Source organism: Platichthys flesus, chromosome 13 (genome assembly GCF_949316205.1).
Source record: "Platichthys flesus chromosome 13, fPlaFle2.1, whole genome shotgun sequence".
Lineage (NCBI taxonomy): Eukaryota > Metazoa > Chordata > Actinopteri > Pleuronectiformes > Pleuronectidae > Platichthys > Platichthys flesus.
The window spans coordinates 24404432-24427791 of record NC_084957.1 but is presented as its reverse complement, the minus strand read 5'-3'; the positions used below and the strand labels follow the sequence as shown (position 1 = coordinate 24427791).

The 23360-nt window shown below is 46.6% G+C and overlaps 1 protein-coding gene across 2 annotated transcripts in view; it reads right to left on the bottom strand.

Annotated features, from left to right (window-relative positions):
• marco (macrophage receptor with collagenous structure) overlaps window positions 1-23360 on the bottom strand; it is a 75099-nt gene that overhangs the window by 22019 nt on the left and 29720 nt on the right. The window contains exons 10-12 of one of the 2 annotated variants that reach the window (XM_062401905.1): window positions 23000-23059; window positions 22159-22323; window positions 5343-5592 (exon numbers count right to left, since the gene is read on the bottom strand). In XM_062401905.1, coding sequence (XP_062257889.1) covers window positions 5462-5592; window positions 22159-22323; window positions 23000-23059 — 356 coding nt within the window. In that variant the 3' untranslated portion in view covers window positions 5343-5461. Of the gene's footprint in view, window positions 1-5342; window positions 5593-22158; window positions 22324-22999; window positions 23060-23360 lie in introns of those variants that run through there. The other variant, XR_009924001.1, reaches the window with a different exon arrangement.

Sequence of the window (23360 nt, the reverse complement as noted above, 5' to 3'; positions counted from 1 at the left end):
CCACAGAAAACTCCCCCCCCCCCCCCCCCCCACGACCAAGTTCTGTGCCTGTCTGCGCAAAGTGTGAAGAGGGCACTCTCCACTATCAACCCCAGGAAAGCAACAGGCCCAGACAACATTCCAGGCCGTGTACTGAGGGACTGCGCAGAGGAGCTTAAAGACATCTTCACGGATATCTTCAACACTTCTCTGAGTCAGGCTGCTGATCCATCACATCTCAAGACCTCCATCATCATACCTGTGCCAAAGAATCCGGCTCCATCCTGCTTCAATGACTATAGCCCTGTGGCACTGACCCCCATCGTTATGAAGTGCTTTGAACGGCAAGTCATGTCTCACATCAAGTCCATCCCCCCCCCCCCACCCTGGACCCCTTTCAGTTCGCATATCGGGCTAAACGTTCCACAGAGGACGCAATCTGCTCTGCTCTCCACCCAGCCCTCACCCACCTGGAAAATGCAGACTCACATGTGAAAATGCTTTTCATAGACTTTAGTTCAGCGTTTAACACCATAATCCCACAACAACTCATCTGTAAACTGGACCAGCTGGGGCTCAACACCTCCCTTTGCAATTGGATTCTGGACTTCCTCAGTGAGAGGCCACAAGCAGTACGGGTCGGCAACAACACCTCGAGCAGCATCACACTCAGCACAGGGGCCCCAAAAGAATGTGTGCTCAGTCCCCTGCTCTTCACCCTGCTGACTCACGACTGCACATCAACCTACAGCACAAATCACATGGACGACACAACTCTGGTGGGTCTCATCACCAAGAACGATGAGACCCACTACAGGAAGGAGGTCAACCTCTTGACCACCTGGTGCAGAGACCACAACCTCATGCTGAATGTCAGCAAGACAAAGGAGATGGTGGTCGACTTCAGGAAAAGCCTCACTGAGCTTGACCATCGATGGTGCTGCTGTGGAGCGAGTGAGCAGCACCAAATTCCTGGGGGTGCACATCAGCGAGGACCTCTCCTGGGCCACCAACTCTGCATCACTGGTGAAGAAAGCCCAGCGGCGCCTCTACTTCCTCCGCAAACTCAAGAAAGCGAGAGCTACCATACCCATCCTGAAAATATTTTACCGGGGCACCATTGAAAGCATCCTGTCCAGCTGCATCTCTGTGTGGGGAAGTGGCTGCACTGCACACAGCAGGAAAAGACTGCAACGCATAGTCAACACAGCTGGTAAGATCATTGGTGCCCCACTCCCTTCCGTGCAAGACGATTACACCACCCGCCTCACCCGGAAAGCCACCTCGATCGTGAGTGACACCAGCCACCCCGCACACGGTCTGTTCAGCCTCCTACCCTCTGGAACAAGGTACAGGAGCCTCCGTTGCCGCACCACCAGACTCGGAAATAGTTTCATACACCAAGCTGTCAGGAAGCTAAATTCTCTACCCTCACTCCCCCCAGCCATATCCTCTAGTCTGACTGGAGGCTTAAATCCCCCCCCCAAAAAACTAAAAACACTCAGGACTCTGCAACAAACTGTCTCTTGTACTTCTTGTACTGTTTGCACTTTATCACTTAATCACTACATTTAAACGTTAGAGAACCTTATGCTGCTGTACAAAAAAATCTGTATGTTTACTTCTGCAACAAACTGTCTCTTGTACTGTTTGCACTTTATCACTTTAATCACTACGTTTACACTTTTAGAGAACCTTATGCTGCTGTCCTTAAAAAAAAAAATTCTGTATGTTTACTTCTGCAACAAACTGTCTCTTGTACTGTTTGCACTTTATCACTTTAATCACTACGTTTACACTTTTAGAGAACCTTATGATGCTGTACTTACAAAATTCTGTATGTTTACTTAGTATTAGGAAATGTCTTGTGTTATCTGTTGTGCCTGTGCACTTTATATGATTCACTGTGGGAGAGTGGGAAACGTTGTATCGATTCCTTGTATGTTCTGAACATGTTAAGAAATTGACAATAAAGCTACTTTAACTTTTAACTTTAACTGCTGGTAGGTATATCTAATGGACAACCTAAGTACTGCAAGCTAGACTTTTATTCAGTTTTAGACACAATACAGGGTCCCTGGGCCTGAGAAGAGAAGAAAAGGAGTTTAAAGTGCGTAAAATGTAATTCGTTTTCGTCGACTAAAACTAGACTAAAATGTAATTTGTTTTCGTAGACTAAAACTAGGATAAAAATGACTAAATGTGACTAAACCTAGTATGCATTTTCGTCAAAAGACTAAATCAAAAATAGCTGCCAAAATTAACACTGTACTGTATGCGACGTAAAATCCAGCTAGGGGTGGAAGATGCAATTGTACACCGGAAAGCCGAGCGGCGGACGCCCAGAACAGAAACAGGGGTTGCAGGTAGTGCTTGATGTAATGGAGGGACTGCAAAGTCGTAACATCACGTGTGACAATTACTTCCCCCCTGCAAACTTGCGCGGCAGCTCCTGGAGAGGAAGATCAAGGGTCGTCGGAAGACCAAGCCCGAGCTCCCGGGCAGCTCGCGATCAAGGGACCAAAAGTGTTTCATCCAAGTTTGCATTCACGACCATCGCCACTCTGGTGTCCTTCATCCCAAAGAAAAACAGGGAAGTGGTGCCCCTGAGCACGCCGCATGCCGTGGGCGACGTCAGCGACCGCAAGGGGAAGCGGGACAATACAAGGGTTATGGACAGAGGAGGTCGCACCTTGTTAAAGCCCTATGAGACAAATAGTGATTTGTGAATATGGGCTATACAAATATAATTTGTTTGATTGATTGACTGATTGATTGATATCTATATGGCACTGGAATTATCACAAATTTCAATATTTAGGTCGAAAAAATCCAAGAACACATGGAGAAGAGACAAGAGCTGTGCTGGATCTAGGGAAGGTCAAAGCTTCCTAGTTTACATATACCTTGCAACAAATTTGTCTTTTTTCAGGAAAAACTTACAATATGTAATGGGAATCTAGGTTCTCCAGCCACACTCTAATCACTTATACACAGATATATGCACCTGCTCCATCTTTCACACAGTGAGTTGTTCCCATTTCATTGCATGCTTATGTAGTCAAAGGTACTTAGGTGGAAAGCTAAACTTTTACTTTTAAAATATTTCTATTACTTTTAAAATATCAAGGTTCAATTTTCCCAAGCTTCCTGAGTCTGTCACATAAACCCCCTTACTTTAACAGTAATTACATTTGTTTAAAGACCTTTAAAAAAAAAGAGATATTTTTTGTAGGTACAAAATAATTTAACAAGGAGTCACCTCTAACTAATCCAAATGTTCTTTTAAAAAATTGTGTTGTTGTTTTGCAGATGGTAATTGGTTTTGTATTTATATAGCGCTTTTCTAGTCTTGATGTCCACTCAAAGCTGTTAACAGTTCAGTTTTACATTCACCCATTCACACACACATTCATAAAGTGCATCTATTAGCAACACTTTGTTGTTCTGTGAGGGGTAATTCGGGGTTCAGCATCTTGCACTTTTACATTTCAGCATGCAGATGGGTAAGCCCTCAGCCACAGTCGCTCACTCAGATGCTGATATGAAGCACCACAAGAAGGCAACTGGCCAGACCATGAATTTAAAGGGGACATATTATGCCCATTTTACCACAGTTGATATGGTTCCTTGGGGTCTTAATGAAATGTCTGTAGCATTTTTTGGTAAAAATATCACAAGGATAATTTAAAACAGCACCATTTTTACTCTGTCTAAAACAGACCTCCTCAGATCGACCTGTTTTGAGGGCCCCGCCCCCCTCTCACCCCGCCCCCATCTTACCCCACCCCCTTTCACCCCTCTCATACCTCCACCCTCTCATGGAGGTGTAGGACATAACGTTTTTACCTCCATTAATTAGCCTGTGTGTTTGAATGTGTTTTCACTACAGAATGCATTCAACATCTATAGGGCAGATTATGGGCCTTTATGTCTAAGGAATAAGTTGTTTTTTTTTATGCATGAGATATGTCATTTCTGCAATACAAATATGACTGAGGAATACAATACATAAATTACTCTTCCCTCTGTATTACTTTGCTAACTGCTCATCTTACACGTGTCAATTGTTGACATGTTACATATCAAACATTAAAAGCACACAACTGTTTCTATACACTTTTATTGTCAGAAAGATTGCTAGAAAGAATGCCACAGAGCTTTTTAAACATAGGTATTAAATGTACTGGCTGGGACAGAGGTAATAAATAAAAAAAATACCAAGTATAATAAAAACATTGATTACAAAAATACACTTTTGCCACCAGTAGCCATACTGTAAACAAAGGAACACTTTATATTTGTGTGTCACCTTTTATTCTCTAAATACAATGTAAACTTTGCTCAGCCGTTACAGGTATTTGTCGTAACAGAAGCTTTGTTAGCTGGTGTTGAGGCCATCTGGGCTGGAGAATCAGAGTGGTCCTGCCCTCCTGCGTGGTGCTCCAGATACGCAGAGTGTTCCCTGATTCTCAGGGAAGTTATACAGGGTTCAGACGTGCCCTTGATTGAACATTAACACAACCTTAACGCCTGAGCATCTCGGTTGTCGAATTCATTCATGCTGCTAGTTAGCTTATCCAAGTGTTCCCAAGGCTTACAAGAATGAAATGGCGGCCGGACACTGATAGACTGCCAAAAAAGTGGGTGGGTCCATCAATGGGTGGGTCGAGTGGTGGTGAGGGAGTTCATAGATCTATGGGGGAGTGTACTTCGTGCGACTATGACTTCTGTTTCGGTCGTAATCCCATTGGAGGCACTCTAACATATCGTTATTGAAATAGAGGAACCACAACAAAGCGCGGAGTTTTTGGGACGGTAGTCATGCCAGATACCCAAATTAATGTGTAGAAGCATTACAAAAGTGGAATTTTCATAATATGTCCCCTTTAAAGTTAGCAGAACTGAGGTTCCAACATAAGAGAAAGGAGACATAGGCCTGCCTCATCCTGGTTTATTGCATGTGTGTTCTCGTCTTCCTGTGAGATGTCTGTTATTAGTGAAGTAATTTAGTAAAAACATTTTACGAGGGGCTGTGGCCTGGACTGAGGATGAGGGTAGGGTTTAAGCGAGATGTTTTTTTATTTTTATTTTTACTTAATTTTTTGTTTGTTTGTATTGTTTTTAGTGTAATGACTGTGATGACAATAGAAGTGAACTCATCTCATGTGTATTTTACAGTATACTTGAGGCAGAAACCATTCCTCAGCATTACTTATGCAACTTTATCTTCGCTGACCTCTGCAAAGTCATCTGTGTGATGGATGAAAAGGTGATGGCATGCATGAAGCTGCGGGCAAGAGATGTGAAGTGAAGGAAGACAGGTACTGATGGAAACATACAAAAAAGGGCAGACAACAGAGCAGAGATTATTATTTATTGGCTATATCTTATGTTGACAGTACACTGTAATTTAATCAAATAGTGTAATAAAGAGAAATGTAGCATGAGCCGTATAGACACACATATGTACTGTATCATTTTAGAGGCAGTGCACACCAGCATCTTCGTTGTGTTGGCAGTTGTTGACACCAATTCCATTGTGTGGGCAGTCAAAGATATCAGACTCTGTTCCTAGGCATCGTAGCTCGTCCAACCATATCTTACCAGACCCTACAGAATGAGAGCAATAAACAATTCTAATGATTATTTATGTGTGCAATAATAACGTTTCGGACAATACAGGAATTAAGCTCTACTACATGTCTTTGTTAAACTTGTGTAAAAAGGGGATGCTTGCCAACCCCCCATCCCATTAATAGAATATAAAGGACAACTATTTTTGGAAATATGGTTCTACATGGTTTTCATTGACTAAGAGTTGTGACGTCGGGCCCGCCCGGTCGCCCGCGTTGCGTACTCGAGCCTGTTCTTGCTCGGTGATGCGAACGAGAAGAAGAATGAGAAGAAGAAAGAGAAGAAGAAAAAGAAGAAGAAGAAAAATACTCTTGCGCAGTAATAATAATTAAAAAAGTAACAAATTTTTATAATTTTTATTTCTGCACGACACATGCGAAGACGCGAGACGGTGTAACGTAGGACCCTTCTCTTGTCGTTCGGGGGCTCCCCGACCCTGAGAGTCGCGACGCCGGGCCAGCCCGGCCGTCAACTTTGCGTACTCGAGCCTGTTCTTGCTCGGTGATGCGAAAAAGAAGAAGAACAACAACAAGAGGAAGAAGGTAACTCATTTTTGTTATTTTTTATAGCTGCACGACACACGCGAAGACGCAAGACGGCGTAACGTATGGCCTGTCTCTTGTCACCTGACCCTGAGGCTTGCGACGTCGGACCGACCCGTCTCCCTCCGTTGTGTGCTTAAACCTTTTCCTGCTCAGTAATGCGAAGAAGAAGAAGAACAACAACAAGAGGAAGAAGGAAACTCATTTTTGTTATTTTTTATAGCTGCACGACACACGCGAAGCTGCAAGACGGCGTAACGTATGGCCTGTCTCTTGTCACCTGACCCTGAGGCTTGCGACGTCGGACCGACCCGTCTCCCTCCGTTGTGTGCTTAAACCTTTTCCTGCTCAGTAATGCGAAGAAGAAGACGAAGAAGAAGAAGAAGAAGAAGAAGAAGAAGAAGAAGAAGAAGAAGACTTTGACTTTTGAATAACTTTATTTAAGTCCCATTGTCAAAATAAATCCTTAATTATTCAAAATTATGTGTAACAGAAAATGTTAAAAAACATTCAAGGCACACATACATCATACACAACCGATTAAATTACCAGATGTTTTGTTAAAATTTTAAAACCAGAGACCGGTTGTCCCCCAGTGAGCACAGGACCTGTCCCACCCCCCACACAGCCCTGAAACCCTCCAGATTGTCCGTCAGTGTAAAATACGCATGTTCAATTCTGAGCCTAGCTGCCACCAAACCCCTCAGGCAGAGTAGTGGATCTGTCCAGCCTCCCCCCGCCATTTTGTTTTTTCGACTGATCCAGATTGCTATCTTGGCATTAGCAAAAATAAAATTCATTAAAACCATAGAGTTCTTTTTTCTTGCCAAGTACTTGGGTCCAAAAACAAAGAGTGGTAGCGAGAAAGCCTCTCCTAAACCCCCCACCCACTCCTGTAGCTGTTTAAAAGTGTCAGCTAACCTGGGACACAACACTACTAAGTGCTCCAGGGTCCCTGGCAGCGAGCAGAAAGGACACCCCCCCTCAGTGCTTGGGTCCAGGTGAGCTCTGTATCTGTTTGTAGCTAGAGCTCCGTGTATAATTCTCCACTGGATGTCTGCCATCCGTTTCTCCACAGGAGGTTTATACAGGACCCGCCAGCTGCCACTAGGGGAATAATCTGAGCCAAAAACCTCCGTCCATTTCGACTCCCTGACTCCTTCAAGAGAGCGACAGTTCAGGACCTTCACACAGCTGCAGTAGAGCTGTTTCCCTGCAGAGGTGTTAAAAGGGCCCAGTGCTGGAGTCCTGAGGGTTAGCAGTCGGCCGCTCTCTTCTCTCCACTCCCCCACTGCAGGACTCACATTCAGGACAGGAAACTGGTAGTCTTCTGTTTTTGTCCACTGGTCAGCATGGCTTTGGCTCTGGGCGAAGGTCCGAAGAGGCTGGGGCAGTGACTGCCACACCTCGTCCACGAGGCTCCGCAGCATCCTGGTAGATCTTATCCCTGTCACCTCCGCCAGCCTCTCCAGTGATGTCCGTGTCAGGTGGCCCAGCTTCCCTATCCCTGCCTCCCTGAACTTGTTCTGTATTGTTGTTGATGAGGATGTGGATGTTAGGACCAGGAAACCATTGTTGAACAGTGGCTCCTCAAAGAGCCACATCCCAGGCGTGGGGTCAGGAGGCCTTGTGATGGTGAGAGTCCTCCAGGCATCTATCACAGAGGTATAAAAATGACTGAGCCCAGTCAGTCTGTGTAGTGGAGAGTTTAACAGGAACAGCTGTTTGTCGTACCCGAGGCCCCCGGCTCTCCAGAGCAGCAGGCGGGCCACAGCCGTCCAGCAACGTGTGGAGCCGTACAGCAGCCTCTGGGCGGCCTGCAGTCTGAAAGCAGCCGTCCTGGAGATGATGTCTATCAGTCCATGGCCCCCCTCTGCCACAGGGAGGTACAGCACGGACGCCCGCACCCAGTGATGGCCCGACCAGAAGAAGTCCACCAGCAGCCTCTGAAGTTGTTGCAGGAGTCCCGGTGGAGGAGTCAGCACCTGGAGTCTGTGCCACAGGGACGCTGCAACCAGGTTATTGACGATCAGAGTTATTCCCCTGTAGGACAGCTGGGGTAGCAACCATTTCCATTTAGACAACTTGAGCTGCACCTTCCCCAGCACTCCCTCCCAGTTCTGCCTCTCTAGCTCTTCACTGCCTAAAAACAAACCGAGGACTTTTAACCCTTTAACTCCCCATGTCAGGTTCCCAGGGAGACGGGGTACTCTCCCTGCGTCCCACTGACCAATCACACATGCCTCGCTCTTTTCCCAGTTTACCTTGGCGGTCGTAGCCTTTGCGTACAATGCCAGACTGCCCTCTAATTCCTGTATGTCCCCCTGATCCCGGACAAGAATGTTTACATCATCAGCATAAGCTGATATTATTATAGGGGGACTTTGAGGCAGCTCTGGCAGACGCAGGCCTTTCAGCCGAGTTCTGAGGCGACACAGGAGAGGTTCGATGGCCACGCTGTAGAGCTGGCCTGATATTGGACAGCCCTGCCTGATCCCTCTTTTGACTGGTACCTGCCTGCTCAGCCCTCCCCCCACCTTCACCACACAACATGTATCATTATATAATAACTTCAACCAGGACAGAAAGTGCTCCCCGACACCAAAAGCCTGCAGTGTGGCAAACAGGAAGGACCGATCGACACGATCAAAGGCTTTTTCTTGGTCGATGGAAATAATGCCAATATTAATATTATCTGTTGTACATAAATCAAAAATGTCTCTCATTAAAAACAAATTGTCCTGGATTGACCTTCCTGGTACACAATAAGATTGGTCAGCACAAATAAATACTTCCATAAAAACCTTGAGTCTATTTGCTAAAACCTTAGATAAAACCTTATAGTCACTGCATAAAAGAGAGACGGGTCTCCAGTTCTTCAGTAGGGTCAGATCTCCTTTCTTCGGTAGCAGTGATATTACTGCCCGTCTGCAGGAGGCCGGAAGAAGCCCTTTAGCAAATGCCTCCTTCAAGACATCCAGCAGATCGTGTCCCATACTTTTCCAGAAATGTTTTAAAAAATCTGCCGGTAATCCATCCAGCCCTGGTGACTTGCCTGCAGCCATCTGAGATATAGCAGTGGTCAGCTCCTCCAGCGTGATATCGGCGCTCAGGATGTCTCGCTCACCTGGACTCAGCTGTGGGAGGTCCTGCAGGAGCTCGGCCACAGCTTCCCCGTCACACTCCTCTGCCCCAAACAGGTCGGTATAAAAGTCCACCGCGTGTCTCCTCATCTCCGCTGGTTCAGATGTAATCTTCCCATCCGGCAGCCGGAGACCCACCATCTGCTTCCCCTGGGCCACGGATCTCTCCAGGTTAAAAAAGAACGTGGTAGGGGCATCTATATCTTTTAATTCCTGGAACCGAGCTCGGACCAGAGCTCCTTTGGCCTTCTCCTGGAGAAAGGAGTTCAGTTGCTGCCTTTTACCTTTTAATTTCTCTGTGTTGGCAGGTACGCTCTCCAGCTCCTTAATGTCTTCCTCCAACTGCTCCATCGCTCTTTTAATGTTCCTTGTCGAGTATGCAGTGTACTGCTGGCAGAAGACCTTTATTTGACCCTTGCCAACCTCCCACCACTGACCCAGGGAGGGAAACGAGTCTTTCCTGGAACACCAGTTGGCCCAGAACAGTTTAAAATTCTCACAGAAATTTAAATCATTTAAAAGCTTAACATTAAAATGCCAGAAGGATCCAGGCTTTCTAGCAGGAGATAAAAATAGCTCTACTAAAACCAAATGATGGTCTGTGAACCCAACCGGGTGGATTTGACAGTTGGTCACACGCGTGATAAAAGGAGCTGATATGTAAAATCTGTCCAGCCGGGCCCCACTGACCCTGCCATCTGTTATTTTTATCCAGGTATACTGCCTGGTGGAAGGATGTTTCCTCCTCCACACGTCCACTAGATCCGCCTCCATGACTGTCTGGCCCAGAAACGAGGAGGACTGAGGATGGAGCTCCTGTCCTGTCCGGTCTAAAGTGACGTCTGTGCAGCAGTTCCAATCCCCCCCCATTATTATACACTCCCCTTGACCCACACTGTCCAACTTGTTTTTTAATAATTTAAAAAGAGTAACACGCTCAGGACCGTGGTTTGGTGCATACACATTGATTAGATTAAAAATAATACCGTGTATTTCCGCTCTTATAGTCAGAGCCCTGCCTGCCACGATCTCTGTGCTGGATAGAGAAGTCAGGTTTACTGAGGGAGAAAATAAAACAGCGACTCCAGCGCTCAGGTTAGAGCCATGGCTGAGTATGTGCTGCCCCCCCCACCATACTCCCCAGTCTGTTTCATTCAGTGAATCACTGTGAGTCTCCTGTAAAAAGAGGACATCCAGCTTTTTTACTTTAAAAAGTTCTGATACTAAAAACCTTTTATTGGCACTTCTACCCCCGTTCATGTTTAATGAGGCTACCTTTAATGCCATGAGAGGATAAAAAATAGAGCGTAAAAGGACAAACAGGTAAACACAGCAGAATGAAAACACCCAGTTATGAATGGTCATGGTCAATTTTATTTACAGTTTTTCCTTCTCTTGGACCGTATCTTACAAGGAAGACCTTTTCGTGCTGCAGTCACATGTTTCCTGAGCCTATACCTGCGTTTCTCATCCAGGACATCCGTCCCTACCTCTTTCTGGAGGGTACTGACTGTCTGGATGAACTTCTTAATGTCTGGGAAATACTCTGCCACCTCCACTGCTTTGCCAAAGGATTCATCCAGAAATTCGTTGACCTCTTTTAATGAATATAAATCTGTGCTAATTGTGACGCTGTCAGCTAGAGACACATTGTCCGATTCATAGTCCTCCTCCACGTCCATCTCACTAACCTGACTGCTGTCCATATCAGGCTGTATCAGTTCTGTCTGCTGAGCAGGACCACACTGCACCCCCTGCTCCGGGTTGGCAACCAACACCTTTCCTATTACGACCTGTTCCTCACTTAACTTCTCTTGCCTCGCCAACGACTCAGAAACAGGCGCAGCAGAGGGAACCTCTGCGCCCCTCACTACAGCTGGACCTTCAGCAGCCGGTGCCGGCCCGGGACCCACCGGACCGACCGCACCCGGCCCGGAATCCACCAGAACCACTGCCGCCACCGGCACCACCGCCGCCGGCGCCGCAGCCACCGGCACTCTCGCGGCCGGAACCGCTGCATCAGAACCAGCAGCCTCAGAGGACGCAGCAGCACCGGCCGACCGTCCCCACGCAGGCTTAGTCCCCCCGGCGCTGCCCTCCCCTCCCTCCGCTCCAGCGGACCCCGCCGCCCGTCTCCCGTGCGGGCACGTCACTTTCTTGTGTCCCACTTCTCCACACTGAAAACACTTCATGCTTCCCGAGCTCGCGTACACCATATAGAACTGTTCTTCATATCGAACCCGGAAAGACACGTCTAGTGTGTGGGACTCATTATCTAAAAACATGAAAGCTTGCCTCCGCAGAGACTGGACGTGCTTCAGCTTCAGGTCTTTGCAGCCCAGACCCACCGTGCGGAACCCACTCGCGAACTTCCCGAAGCGCCGCAGCTCTCGCTCCAGCGCCTCATTGGGGATGAACGGAGGGACACCTGACACGGTGATCCGGGTGGAAGCTACCGCTAACGGGGACACCTGAATGAACTCCTCCTCTACTGTAACCCCGCTTTCAATGAGCTTAGTGACCGAGTCTGGATCCTTAAAGAAGATCACCAGCGCCTTGTTCATCCTGGAAGCGTAGGTGATGTTCCCGTGACCCACCTGCTCCCCCACGGCCAACAGCACCTGCTCCACTGTGGAGCTGAGCTGAGGCACCAGCCTGACGCCATGTCTCAGGGACATCGGCGGCGTCCCTGCGGACGCCATCCCCGCCACGAGACACGCACAACACACAGAAAACTACACTACACGAACACAAACACTACAAAACAATGATCATACAATAAACATATATAAACCTGAAAAAGTTTGAACGCGCTTTCCTTCACCTCCTCTCTTCACAACTACACCTCCACCAACGAAGAAGAAGAAGAAGAAGAAGAAGAAGAAGAAGAAGAAGAAGAAGAAGAAGAAGAAGAAGAAGAGTCTTGCTCAGTAATAATAACACTGGCAGCCCTGCCAGTGTTGTGTACTGGAGCCTGTTCTTGCTCGGTGATAATAAAAATTATAACAATAATAATAATAAGAAGAAGAAGAAGAAGAAGAAGAAGAAGAAGAAGAAGAAGAAGAAGAAGAAGAAGAAGAAGAAGAAGAAGAAGACTTTGACTTTTAAATAACTTTATTTAAGAGACATTATCAATTACTCAAAAATTTTTTTTTTTTTTTTTTTTTTTTTTTTTTTGGAACAGACAAGGGATGAAAACATTATATACACGCACACATCATAAACCAACCCTAAAAAGTTAAAACCAGAGACTGGTTCTCCCCCAGTGAGCATAGGACCTGTCCCACCCCCCACACAGCCCTGAAACCCTCCAAATTGCTAGTAAGTGTAAAATACGCATGTTCAATGCTCAGCCGAGCTGCCACAAACCCCCTCAAACAGCGCAGTGGATCTGTCCATCCTCCCCCAGCCATTTTGTTTTTTCTACTAATCCAGGTTGCCATCTTTGCATTAGAAAAAAGAAAATTCATTAAAACCATAGTATGTTTTTTCCTTGCTGTGTACTTGGGTCCAAACACAAAAAGTGGCAACGAGAAAACCTCTCCTAACCCCCCCACCCACTCCTGCAGCTGTTTAAACATTTCAGCTAACCTGGGACAGGACACCACTAAGTGCTCCAGGGTCTCAGGCAGTGAACAGAATGGACACCCCCCCCTCAGTGCTTGGGTCCAGGTGAGCTCTGTATCTGTTTGTAGCTAGAGCTCCATGTATAATTCTCCACTGGATGTCTGCCATCCGTCTCTCCACCGGAGGTTTATACAGGACCCGCCAGCTGCCTCTAGGGGAATAGTCTGAGCCAAAAACCTCAATCCATTTCGACTCCCTGACTCCTTCAAGAGAGCGACAGTTCAGGACCTTCACGCAGCTATGGTAGAGCTGTTTCCCTCCAGAGTTATTGAAGGTGCCCAGTGCTGGAGTCCTGAGGGCTACCAGTTGGCCGCTCTCTTCTGTCCACTCCCCCACTGCAGGACTCACCTTCAGGATAGGAAACACGTATTCCTGTGTTTTGGTCCACTGGTCCGCCTGACTTTTGTTCTGGGCGAAGGTCCGCAGAGCCTGGGGCAGTGCCTGCCACACCTCATCCACGAGGCTCCGCAGCATTCTGGTGGATCGAATTCCCGTCACCTCTACCAGCCTCTCAAGTGACGTCCGGGTCAGGTGGCCCAGCCTCACTATTCCTGCCTCCCTGAACTTGTTTTTTACCGTTGTTGAAGTGGGTGTGGATGTCAGGACTGAAGTGACCAGGAAACCATTATCAAACAGTGGCTCCTCAAATAGCCACATCCCAGGCGCGGGGTCAGGAGGTCTCGTGAAAGTGAGTGTCCTCCAGGCATCTATCACAGAGGTGTAAAACTGCGTGAGTCCAGTTAGTTTGTGCTGCGGAGAGTTCAACAGGAACAGCTGTTTGTCATAACCAAGGCCCCCGGCTCTCCAGAGCAGCAGGCGTGCCACAGCCGACCAGCACGGTGTGGGGCCGTACAGGAGCCTCTGGGCTGCCTGCAGCCTGAAGGCAGCAGTCCTGGCGATGATGTCGGTTAGTCCATGGCCCCCCTCTGCCACAGGGAGGTACAGCACGGACGCCCGCACCCAGTGGTGACCCGACCAGAAGAAATCGACCAGGAGCCTCTGTAGTTGCTCCATGAGTCCCGGTGGAGGAGTGAGCACATAGAGTCTGTGCCACAGGGATGCTGCAACCAGGTTATTGACTATCAGACTTCTTCCCCTGTAGGACAACTTGGGTAGCAACCATTTCCATTTAGACAACTTGACCTGCACCTTTCCCAGCACTCCCTCCCAGTTCTGCCTCTCTATCTCTTCACTGCCGATATGCAAGCCGAGGACTTTTAACCCTTTAATTCCCCATGTCAGGTTCCCAGGGAGACGGGGTACTCTCCCTGCGTCCCACTGACCAATCACACAGGCTTCACTCTTACCCCAGTTAACTTTTGCCGATGAAGCCTTCGCATACAATGACAGACTGCCCTCTAATTCTTGTATGTCTGCCTGATCCTTGACAAAGATGTTCACATCATCCGCATAAGCTGATATTACTATTGGGGGGCTGTGAGCCAGCTCAGGCAGACGCAGGCCTTTCAGCCGAGTCCTGAGCCGATACAGGAGCGGTTCGATTGCCACACTGTAAAGTTGGCCTGAGATGGGGCATCCCTGCCTTATCCCTCTTTCAACTGGTACAGGTCTGCTCAGCCCTCCCCCCACCTTCAAAACACAAAACGTATCATTATATAATAGTTTCACCCAGGACAGAAAATGCTCCCCAACACCGAAAGCCTGCAGTGTGGAAAACAGGAATGAACGATCGACACGATCAAATGCTTTTTCCTGGTCAATGGAAATAATGCCAATATTAATATTACACGTTGTACACAGATCAAAAATGTCTCTCATTAAAAACAAATTGTCTTGCATTGACCTACCTGGTACACAATAGGATTGGTCAGCACCAATAAACACTTTCATAAAAACCTTGAATCTATTTGCTAAAACCTTAGATAAAACTTTATAGTCACTACATAAAAGAGAGACGGGTCTCCAGTTTTTCAGCAGGGTCAGATCCCCTTTCTTCGGCAGGAGTGATATTACAGCTCGTCTGCAGGAGGCTGGAAGAAGCCCCTTCCCAAACGACTCCTTCAAGACATCCAGCAGATCCTGTCCCATAAAGTTCCAGAAATGTTTTAAAAAATCTGCCGGTAATCCATCCAAACCTGGTGACTTGCCTGCAGCCATCTGCGAAACTGCAGTGGTCAGCTCCTCCAGAGTGATGTCCGAGCTCAGGATGTCCCTCTCACCTGGACTCAGCTGTGGGAGGTCCTGCATCAACTCGGCCACAGCTTCAGCGTCACACTCCTCTGCCCCAAACAGGTCGGAATAAAACTCCACTGCGTGTCTCCTCATCTCGGCTGGTTCTGCTGTTATATTCCCATCCGGCAGCCGGAGACCCACCATCTGCTTCCCCTGGGCCACGGATCTCTCCAGATTAAAAAAGAAAGAAGTGGGTGCGTCTATGTCTTTTAATTTCTGGAACCGAGCTCGAACCAGAGCTCCTTTGGCCTTCTCCTGGAGAAAGGAGTTTAGTTGTTCTTTTTTAGTTTTTAATGTCTCCGTGTTGGTAGGTACACTTTCCAGCTCGTTTATGTCGGCCTCTAGCTGCTCCATTGCTCTTTTAATGTTCCCTGAGGAGTACTCAGTGTATTGCTGGCAGAAGACCTTAATCTGACCCTTGCCAACCTCCCACCACTGACACAGGGAGGGAAACAACTCTTTCTTTGATTCCCAGTTGGCCCAGAACAGCTTAAAATTCCCACAGAAATTTAAATCCTTTAAAAGCTTAACATTAAAATGCCAGAAGGATCCAGGCTTTCTAGCAGGAGATAAAAGTAGATCTACTAGAACTAAATGATGGTCTGTGAAGCCAACCGGGTGAATTTGACAGTTTGTCACACGGGTAATAAAAGGAGCGGATATGTAAAATCTGTCCAGCCGGGCACCATGGATCCTGCCGTCTGTTATCTTTATCCAGGTGTACTGCCTGGCCGAAGGATGTTGCCTCCTCCACGGGTCCACTAGAACTGCCTCCTTGACTGTCTGGCCCAGGAAAGAGGAGGACTGAGGATGGAGCTCCTGTCCTGTTCGGTCCAGATTGACATCCGTGCAGCAGTTCCAATCCCCCCCCATTACAATACATTCCCCTTGACCAACACTACCCAACATGTTTTTTAATAATTTAAAAAGAGTAACCCGTTCAGGACCTTGGTTGTGTGCATACACGTTGATTAAATTAAAAATAATACTGTGTATTTCTACTCTTATAGTCAGAAACCTGCCTGCCATGCTCTCTGTGCTGGATAGAATTGTCATGTTTAAAGAGGGAGAAAATAACACAGCGACTCCTGCGCTCAGGTTAGAGCCATGGCTGAGTATGTGCTGCCCCCCCCACCATACTCCCCAGTCTGTCTCATTCAGGCAATCACTGTGTGTCTCCTGTAAAAAAAGGACATCCAGCTTTTTTACTTTAAAAAGTTCTGATACTAAAAACCTTTTCTGAGCACTTCTACCCCCGTTAATGTTTAATGAGGCTACCCGTAATGCCATGAGAGGATAAAAAATGCAGCTTAAAAAGACAAACAGGTACACAAAGCAGAACGAAAACACCCAGTGATGAATGGTCATGGTCAATTTTATTTACAACTTTTTCTTCTCTTGGATCGTATATTACATGGTAGACCTTTTTTAGCCGCAGTGACATGCTTCCTGAGCCTATACCTTCTTTTCTCATCCAGGACATCCGTCCCCACCACCTTCTGCAGTGTACTGACTGTCTGAATGAACTTTCCTACGTCTGGGAAGTACTCCCCTACTTCCACTGCTTTGCCAAATGATTCATCCAGAAACTCATTGACCTCTTTTAATGAATATAAATCTGCGCTTAGTGAGATGCTGTCAGCTAGAGACACATTATCAGATTCATAATCTTCCTCCACATCCATCTCACTAACCTGACTGTTGTTTACTTCAGCCTGTGGTTCTGCCTGCTGTGCAGGACCACACTGCATCTCCTGTTGTTGCTCGGCAACAACCACCTTTTCTATTTCAACCTGTTTCTCACATCTCTTCTTCGACCTCACCGCAGCCACCGGCACTACCGGTACCACCGGAGCCGACCCGGGAGCCGCCGCCCCCGGAACCGCATCCGCGGCACCGGGAGCCACCGGAAACGCATCCGCGGCACCGGGAGCCCCAGCCCCCGTAACCGCATCCGCGGCACCGGGAGCCGCAGCCACCGGAACCGCATCCGCGGCCCCGGGAGCCGCCGCCCCCGGAACCGCATCCGCGGCACCGGGAGCCGCAGCAGCAGAACCAGTAGCCGCAGAGGACGCAGCAGCAACGGCCGACCGGCCCCACGCAGGCCGAGTCACCCCAGCGCTGCCCTCCCCTCCTTCCTCTCCAGCGGCCCCCCCCGCCCGTCTCCCGTTCGGGCACGTCACTTTCTTGTGTCCCACTTCTCCACACTGAAAACACTTCATGCTCCCCGAGCTCGCATAAACCATGTAGAACTGTTCCTCGTAGCGAACCCGGAAAGACACGTCTAGTGTCTGAGACTCATTCTCCAGAAACATGAAAGCTTGTCTCCTCAGAGACTGGACGTGCTTCAGCTTCAGGTCTTTGCAGCCCAGACCCACCGCGCGGAACCCACTCGCGAACTTCCCGAAGCGCCGCAGCTCTCGCTCCAGCGCCTCATTGGGGATGAACGGAGGGACACCTGACACGGTGATCCGGGTGGAAGCTACCGCTAACGGGGACACCTGAATGAACTCCTCCTCTACTGTAACCCCGCTTTCAATGAGCTTAGTGACCGAGTCTGGATCCTTAAAGAAGATCACCAGCGCCTTGTTCATCCTGGAAGCGTAGGTGATGTTCCCGTGACCCACCTGCTCCCCCACGGCCAACAGCACCTGCTCCACTGTGGAGCTGAGCTGAGGCACCAGCCTGACGCCATGTCTCAGGGACATCGGCGGCGTCCCTGCGGACGCCATCCCCGCCACGAGACACGCACAACACACAGAAAACTACACTTCACGTACACAAACACTACAAAACAATGATCATACAAATAAACATATATAAACCTGAAAAAGATTGAACGCGCTTTCCTTCACCTCCTCTCTTCACAACTACACCTCCACCAACGAAGAAGAAGAAGAAGAAGAAGAAGAAGAAGAAGAAGAAGAAGAAGAAGAAGAAGAAGAAGAAGAAGAAGAAGAAGAAGAAGAAGAAGAAGAAGAAGAAGAAGAAGAACAAAGAAGAACAAAGAAGAAGAAAATAAGGTGGCGGTTTACTAAATAATTTGTATTGCTGCACACGCCACGCGCGAAGTCGGGAGACTGTCACACGCACACAAACACATGCTGGGACAACACAAGGGTTAAATATGTCAAACATTAAACGTTTAACATGTCAACACAACATTTAAGAACTTTTGGGAGGACATATCAAGACATGAACCACATGACAGCTAAAATAAAAAGTGACGATGCCACTGTCCCACTGTATATTTAAACTTTTGGTTACGTTTTGGTCCACCTTTAGAGCACTAGTCTACAAACTTCTTGTTGTGTTTGAGCAGCAGCTGATTTTCAAGGTGAGTAGAGCTCATCCGGGCTCGCTTTGCAGTGAACAGCGATCCATCACAGCTGAAGAGTCGCTCGCAGGCGGCCGAGGCAGGTAGGCCAGTATTGAGTTTCAGGCAGTGTTGTGCATGAACAAATTAAAAAGAATGCGTTCATTGAACATTACGGAATGTTTTCCTTCTCCTGAGGAGAGAGGCTGTCTAAATCAAATATTTGCACCATGTCGATCGTTGTTGTGTTTATTTGAAAAGAAATGCAGTCTTACAGGGCAAAATACCATCTGAAGTGGCAATTCCGTTTTCATGGAAAATTGTTTGAAAAAAATTAAATTATTGTTTTTTGTATAGAGCGCCAAATGTGCTCGGGCCGGCCCTGTGTATAGCAGCGATTCTCTCTGTGTGGTGCGCCCAACCGATGGCACGGGCGCGGAGGCATAAAAGTGGGTCGCGCGACATGGAGGGGAAAATGCGAGGCGGAACTAATATTATAGCCGAACTAATGTTTTGACGTCCGCATCCCTTTAACTGCGGAGCTGTAAACAAATCGCTCTTTCGCTGTAGCCAGGAGTCGGCAAGCCGCGGCTCTTCAACCCCTCTGCAGTGGCTCCCTGTGCATGTCGCACATATTTTTCGAGAACAGTGAACTTTACAATCACATTTCATATGTTGAACGTGCACGTGAGGGAACGTCATCCACTCTATGCAGCATCTACCACTGCAGTGAGAATTTGCTTATGCCTTGAACGTTTTTTTTTTACTCAGTAACGGATATAATTTCCAACGTAGCGAAGTACAATACTTCAGTCAAAATCGACTTAAGTAAAAGTAAAATTACCCATTTCAAAAACTACTCAAAAAATTACAAAGTACTCAAAAAAACTACTCAATTACAGTAGCGTGAGTAAATGTAATTCCTTTCTTTACACCTCTGCTTAAGTGTCTATAAAGGCACAATGGTACCAAACGTTTTTTTCCACTTCCTGCACAGTCATGGGTGGAAGTTAAGTATTCTGCCTTTTTTGTCCCACCGATAGTTGTAAGCTACGTTTGATCTGCCAGCATTGTGATGTGATTTCACATGTTTTATTTTTAAGTTGATGTTTTCATCGCTCTTGGAGTAATACTATAATACCGGATCCATGTCTCCATTGTTTACACCAGGGATCAGTTAATGGCCTTCTGACAAAGCAGCATGGCAAAATTCACAAAATTCCTAGGAAACTGAGGAGAAAATACCAGAGCAGCAGAACTGGGAGGAAACGTTGGCTATGGAAGAGGAGATACCGGTCATATCTTAACGCTCGGAATGCTCTGTTATGTTCTTCACAGAGACATGCTTTCCTGAAATCATACTGGACTCTATTGTGAGGGCAGCCAGCGTTCAGTCAGTACAGGGGAGCAGGAGATGCAGCCAAAGTGGCAAGAACTATTTATGTGAACAACAGGTGGCGCAATAATGGACACACCACAGTCCAAGAACTTGAATGCAGCCCAGACATTGAACTGATAGCGCTGAATATATATCCGTATTAGTTGCCCAGAGAGTTTTTTCAGGCCACCATTATTGCTGTTTATATCCCTCTTACACCTGATCAAATTGGGCCTCTGACATTATCAACTCAGTGACCACAAGACCCTGTCAACATCTCTGCCCACTTTCAAGCAGATGGTGGACTGTAAGACCAGGGAAAACAAAACATACTGTGTTCAGATTTCAAGGAAGCATACAGCTCCAGTCTACCTCAAGCCCCTCCACATACCTGCACTCGAGCTGCAAACAATGATCACCAGAACTGTGTAGAGGTGGTCTCTGGAAGCTGAACAAACTGTACAGTGCTGTTTTGAGATGATAGACTAGGATGCTTTATGTAATAAACATGGACAGGACATGGACGGACTCACAGACAGTTTTACATATTATCTTAATTTCTGATTGGACACTTTAAAGGGCCCGTATTGTGTAAAATGTATTTTCTGGGCTTTTACTATCCATAATGACTTGAAGGGCGTCTGTAGGTACAGTCACTCCGCAGACGTTTTCATTCAATCCCTTCTAAGAAATATGTTATCGAAACGTCTCGTACTTCCTCCCCCGTATGAGTCATTCGGGATAACCCTTGTCTCTCAACCCCGTCCAGCCGATACTGCTCGATTCCAGCAGTTACGCTTTATTTCTTCTGACATGCCATATAAAGTCTACGTTACTCCGTAGTGAAACTCCATTGTGAAACTCCCTACTGTAACTCGGGACGTTACTCGTACATTGGCTGACTGTCCCGATAAAACTTGAACAACCATCAGGACGTTGTAACTTACAGCTAAAAATGTTTATTTTGTAACCAACTGTAAATATGTGGCTGATCTTCTATAGCTGTAAACATACGACGTGTCTTTCAGCTGCGAGAACAGATTGTTCTGTCTGAAGCTCCAAAGAGCGGCAGAAGAGAGGACATGGAGATAAACATTGCAGCAGTTTTTTCTACTTTAAACCACTGATATATCATCTTAGTGGTACCAATACCTTAAATTAAATCCCAGAAAGGTCTACAATATGGGCCCTTTAATACTCTGTATGCTATTCCCTCAAAATAGACCCTGGGTGAGTAAAAAAAGATGACTTGGGCTTAGAAGGAGACCTGCAACTCACCAATGAGTGAAATGTTTGTCGATATGACTTCGCCCTCCCTCCAGACCCTTTTATGAATCACCCCCCTCAGTTACCTCTCCTCAAACATCTATATCCATGCCCTGCGCCCCACAACCCTACCCCAACCCTCCTCACATCTCTCCCTCGGAACCATTTACCTCAACATAGGAGAGGATCCGATCAGAAGTCAAGCCATCACTGGCCCCTCTGCAGTTCACCTACCAACCCCATATTGGAGTGAAAGACGCCATCAAATCTCTGCTTCACTGAGCTTATGCTCACCTGGAAAGTGCTGGGAGCACTGTGAGTCTTTTTTTTTTACTTTGCTGGTTCTATTCGGACTGCCTAGCTCAGCCACAAGCTACTGGGTGTGCAGATGGATGCTTCATTAATGGCCTCAGGGAACGGGAGGCTGAGTAGAGGAGTTTGGTGGACAGGTTTTTTGAGTGGGTTGGATGAAACCCCACACATAAAAACAATAAGGATTTGGTGGTGGACTTTAGGAAGTGAAGGACCTATCTGAGCCTAGTTATCGTTGTTATCATTGAGGAGCACCTGGTGTCGGCATAGACAATAAGCTTGACTAGTCTAGAAACACAGACACGCTGTTGAACAAGAAATATTTCAAGCCCTTAACTCCTCATGCTCTTTACATTTTCTGCATGTGGATAAACAAGCCGCCAGTCTTCATGGATAGGTGTTTGTCTGCTGTTCGCAATACATGTTCTCTGTAAAGATCCATTTTCAAATTTGACTGCAGATATTTTGGCACTTCAGCAATTTGTGTTTTTACAAGCCAAGTAGGTATTTTTCCAAGTAATAGAGGTTCTAGTAGCAAATACCCTTCTTTACCATTTCTTAGTTCTTGCACAGTGGTTTAATTTAACATCATGTCAACAGCAATTTCAACAGAACAAAAGGGAGAACTAGTAGTTAATATGACACACAAAGACATAGAACCACATGTATGCAGACAAATTTAGGGTTGATGGTTAAGATAAGTATGTCCTCTGTTCCTCTTATAAGGAACAGAGGACATGACGCGTTTGTAGCAGCAGACCTTACCTGGGCTGGCAGTGTAGGTGGAAATGGCAGATTGGAAGCCCAGCATCTTACAGATCACCCTGCCATCCACCGCGTCAAAGCTGTCATCACACACGGTTCCCCAGAGCCCATTGTTCCTCACCTCCACTCGCCCTCGGTATCTCCCGGGCACAAGACGCACATTTACTGCAACAGCAAAAAGCTCCAGATGTGAAGGATTTAATAGTGCGATGGGGTCAATTTGCCCATGCAATTTCTTTGGCTTTTTCTTTCATTTCCAATATTATGTTGAACATCAAAGTAAATTTTATGATTTTTAAAGAGACATATTACAATCCTTTCCACAATTTTTTTAAAGGTATGAAAAACTCTAATATTATGTGGTCAAAACATAAAAAATACGAAGAACATGAAGCTCCACAATCCCCCTTTTGACCCTGTGTGAGGAGCCCTGTGAAGAGCTAAGGAGCCACTGCTCCTACATCACCTGTCTTCCATTTGGAGAGTAGAAGGTGGTTTTTGATATATGTGCACCAGCGAAGGCTGCAGCAGGCTTAAAATGCCCATCTGTCTGTGTATTTCTACAAACATTTTCAAAACACGGGGGACAATATTATTGTGGAGAATATCTCTAGATGCCCATGTGTTATTTGCATGGACAGAGATTTAACAATAACTTGTGATGTAAACATTTTTTCCATGAGACCTTCCATCTATCACCATCATACACACATTTAGAGACATTGGAGACTTATTTAACATACCTTCAAAGTCATAGTCAGTGAGTTTAGTTATTAGTTGTATTCATATCTATGCTGATTGCTGCTCCTGTTGTCCCCTTGTCAGTACTGTGCAGACTTACACTCTGGTGGGTTTCCTTGGTCTGTCTGGTCTCCTTTGGTCCCTGGTGGTCCAGGAGGACCTGTAAGGGAAAATTCCCCTGATAGTGATTGTGTGTATATTGTTTGCATTATTTTTAATGACATTTTTTATCAGCCCTATCCTTTTGTTGGCTTGCTCATTTGTTGTAAGCAAGATTATGCAAAGACAGGATGGATTACCTTGAAATATGGTGAAAGGATGTGATATGGTTCAGGGAAGAACCCATTGAATTTTTCTGAAGATCCAGGGATTTTTTTACTTTTCTTTTGTGTTGTTGTTTTACATTTTTACTTATTTTCAAAGGAATAATTCATTGATTCTGATGCAAAAAATAAGGCATA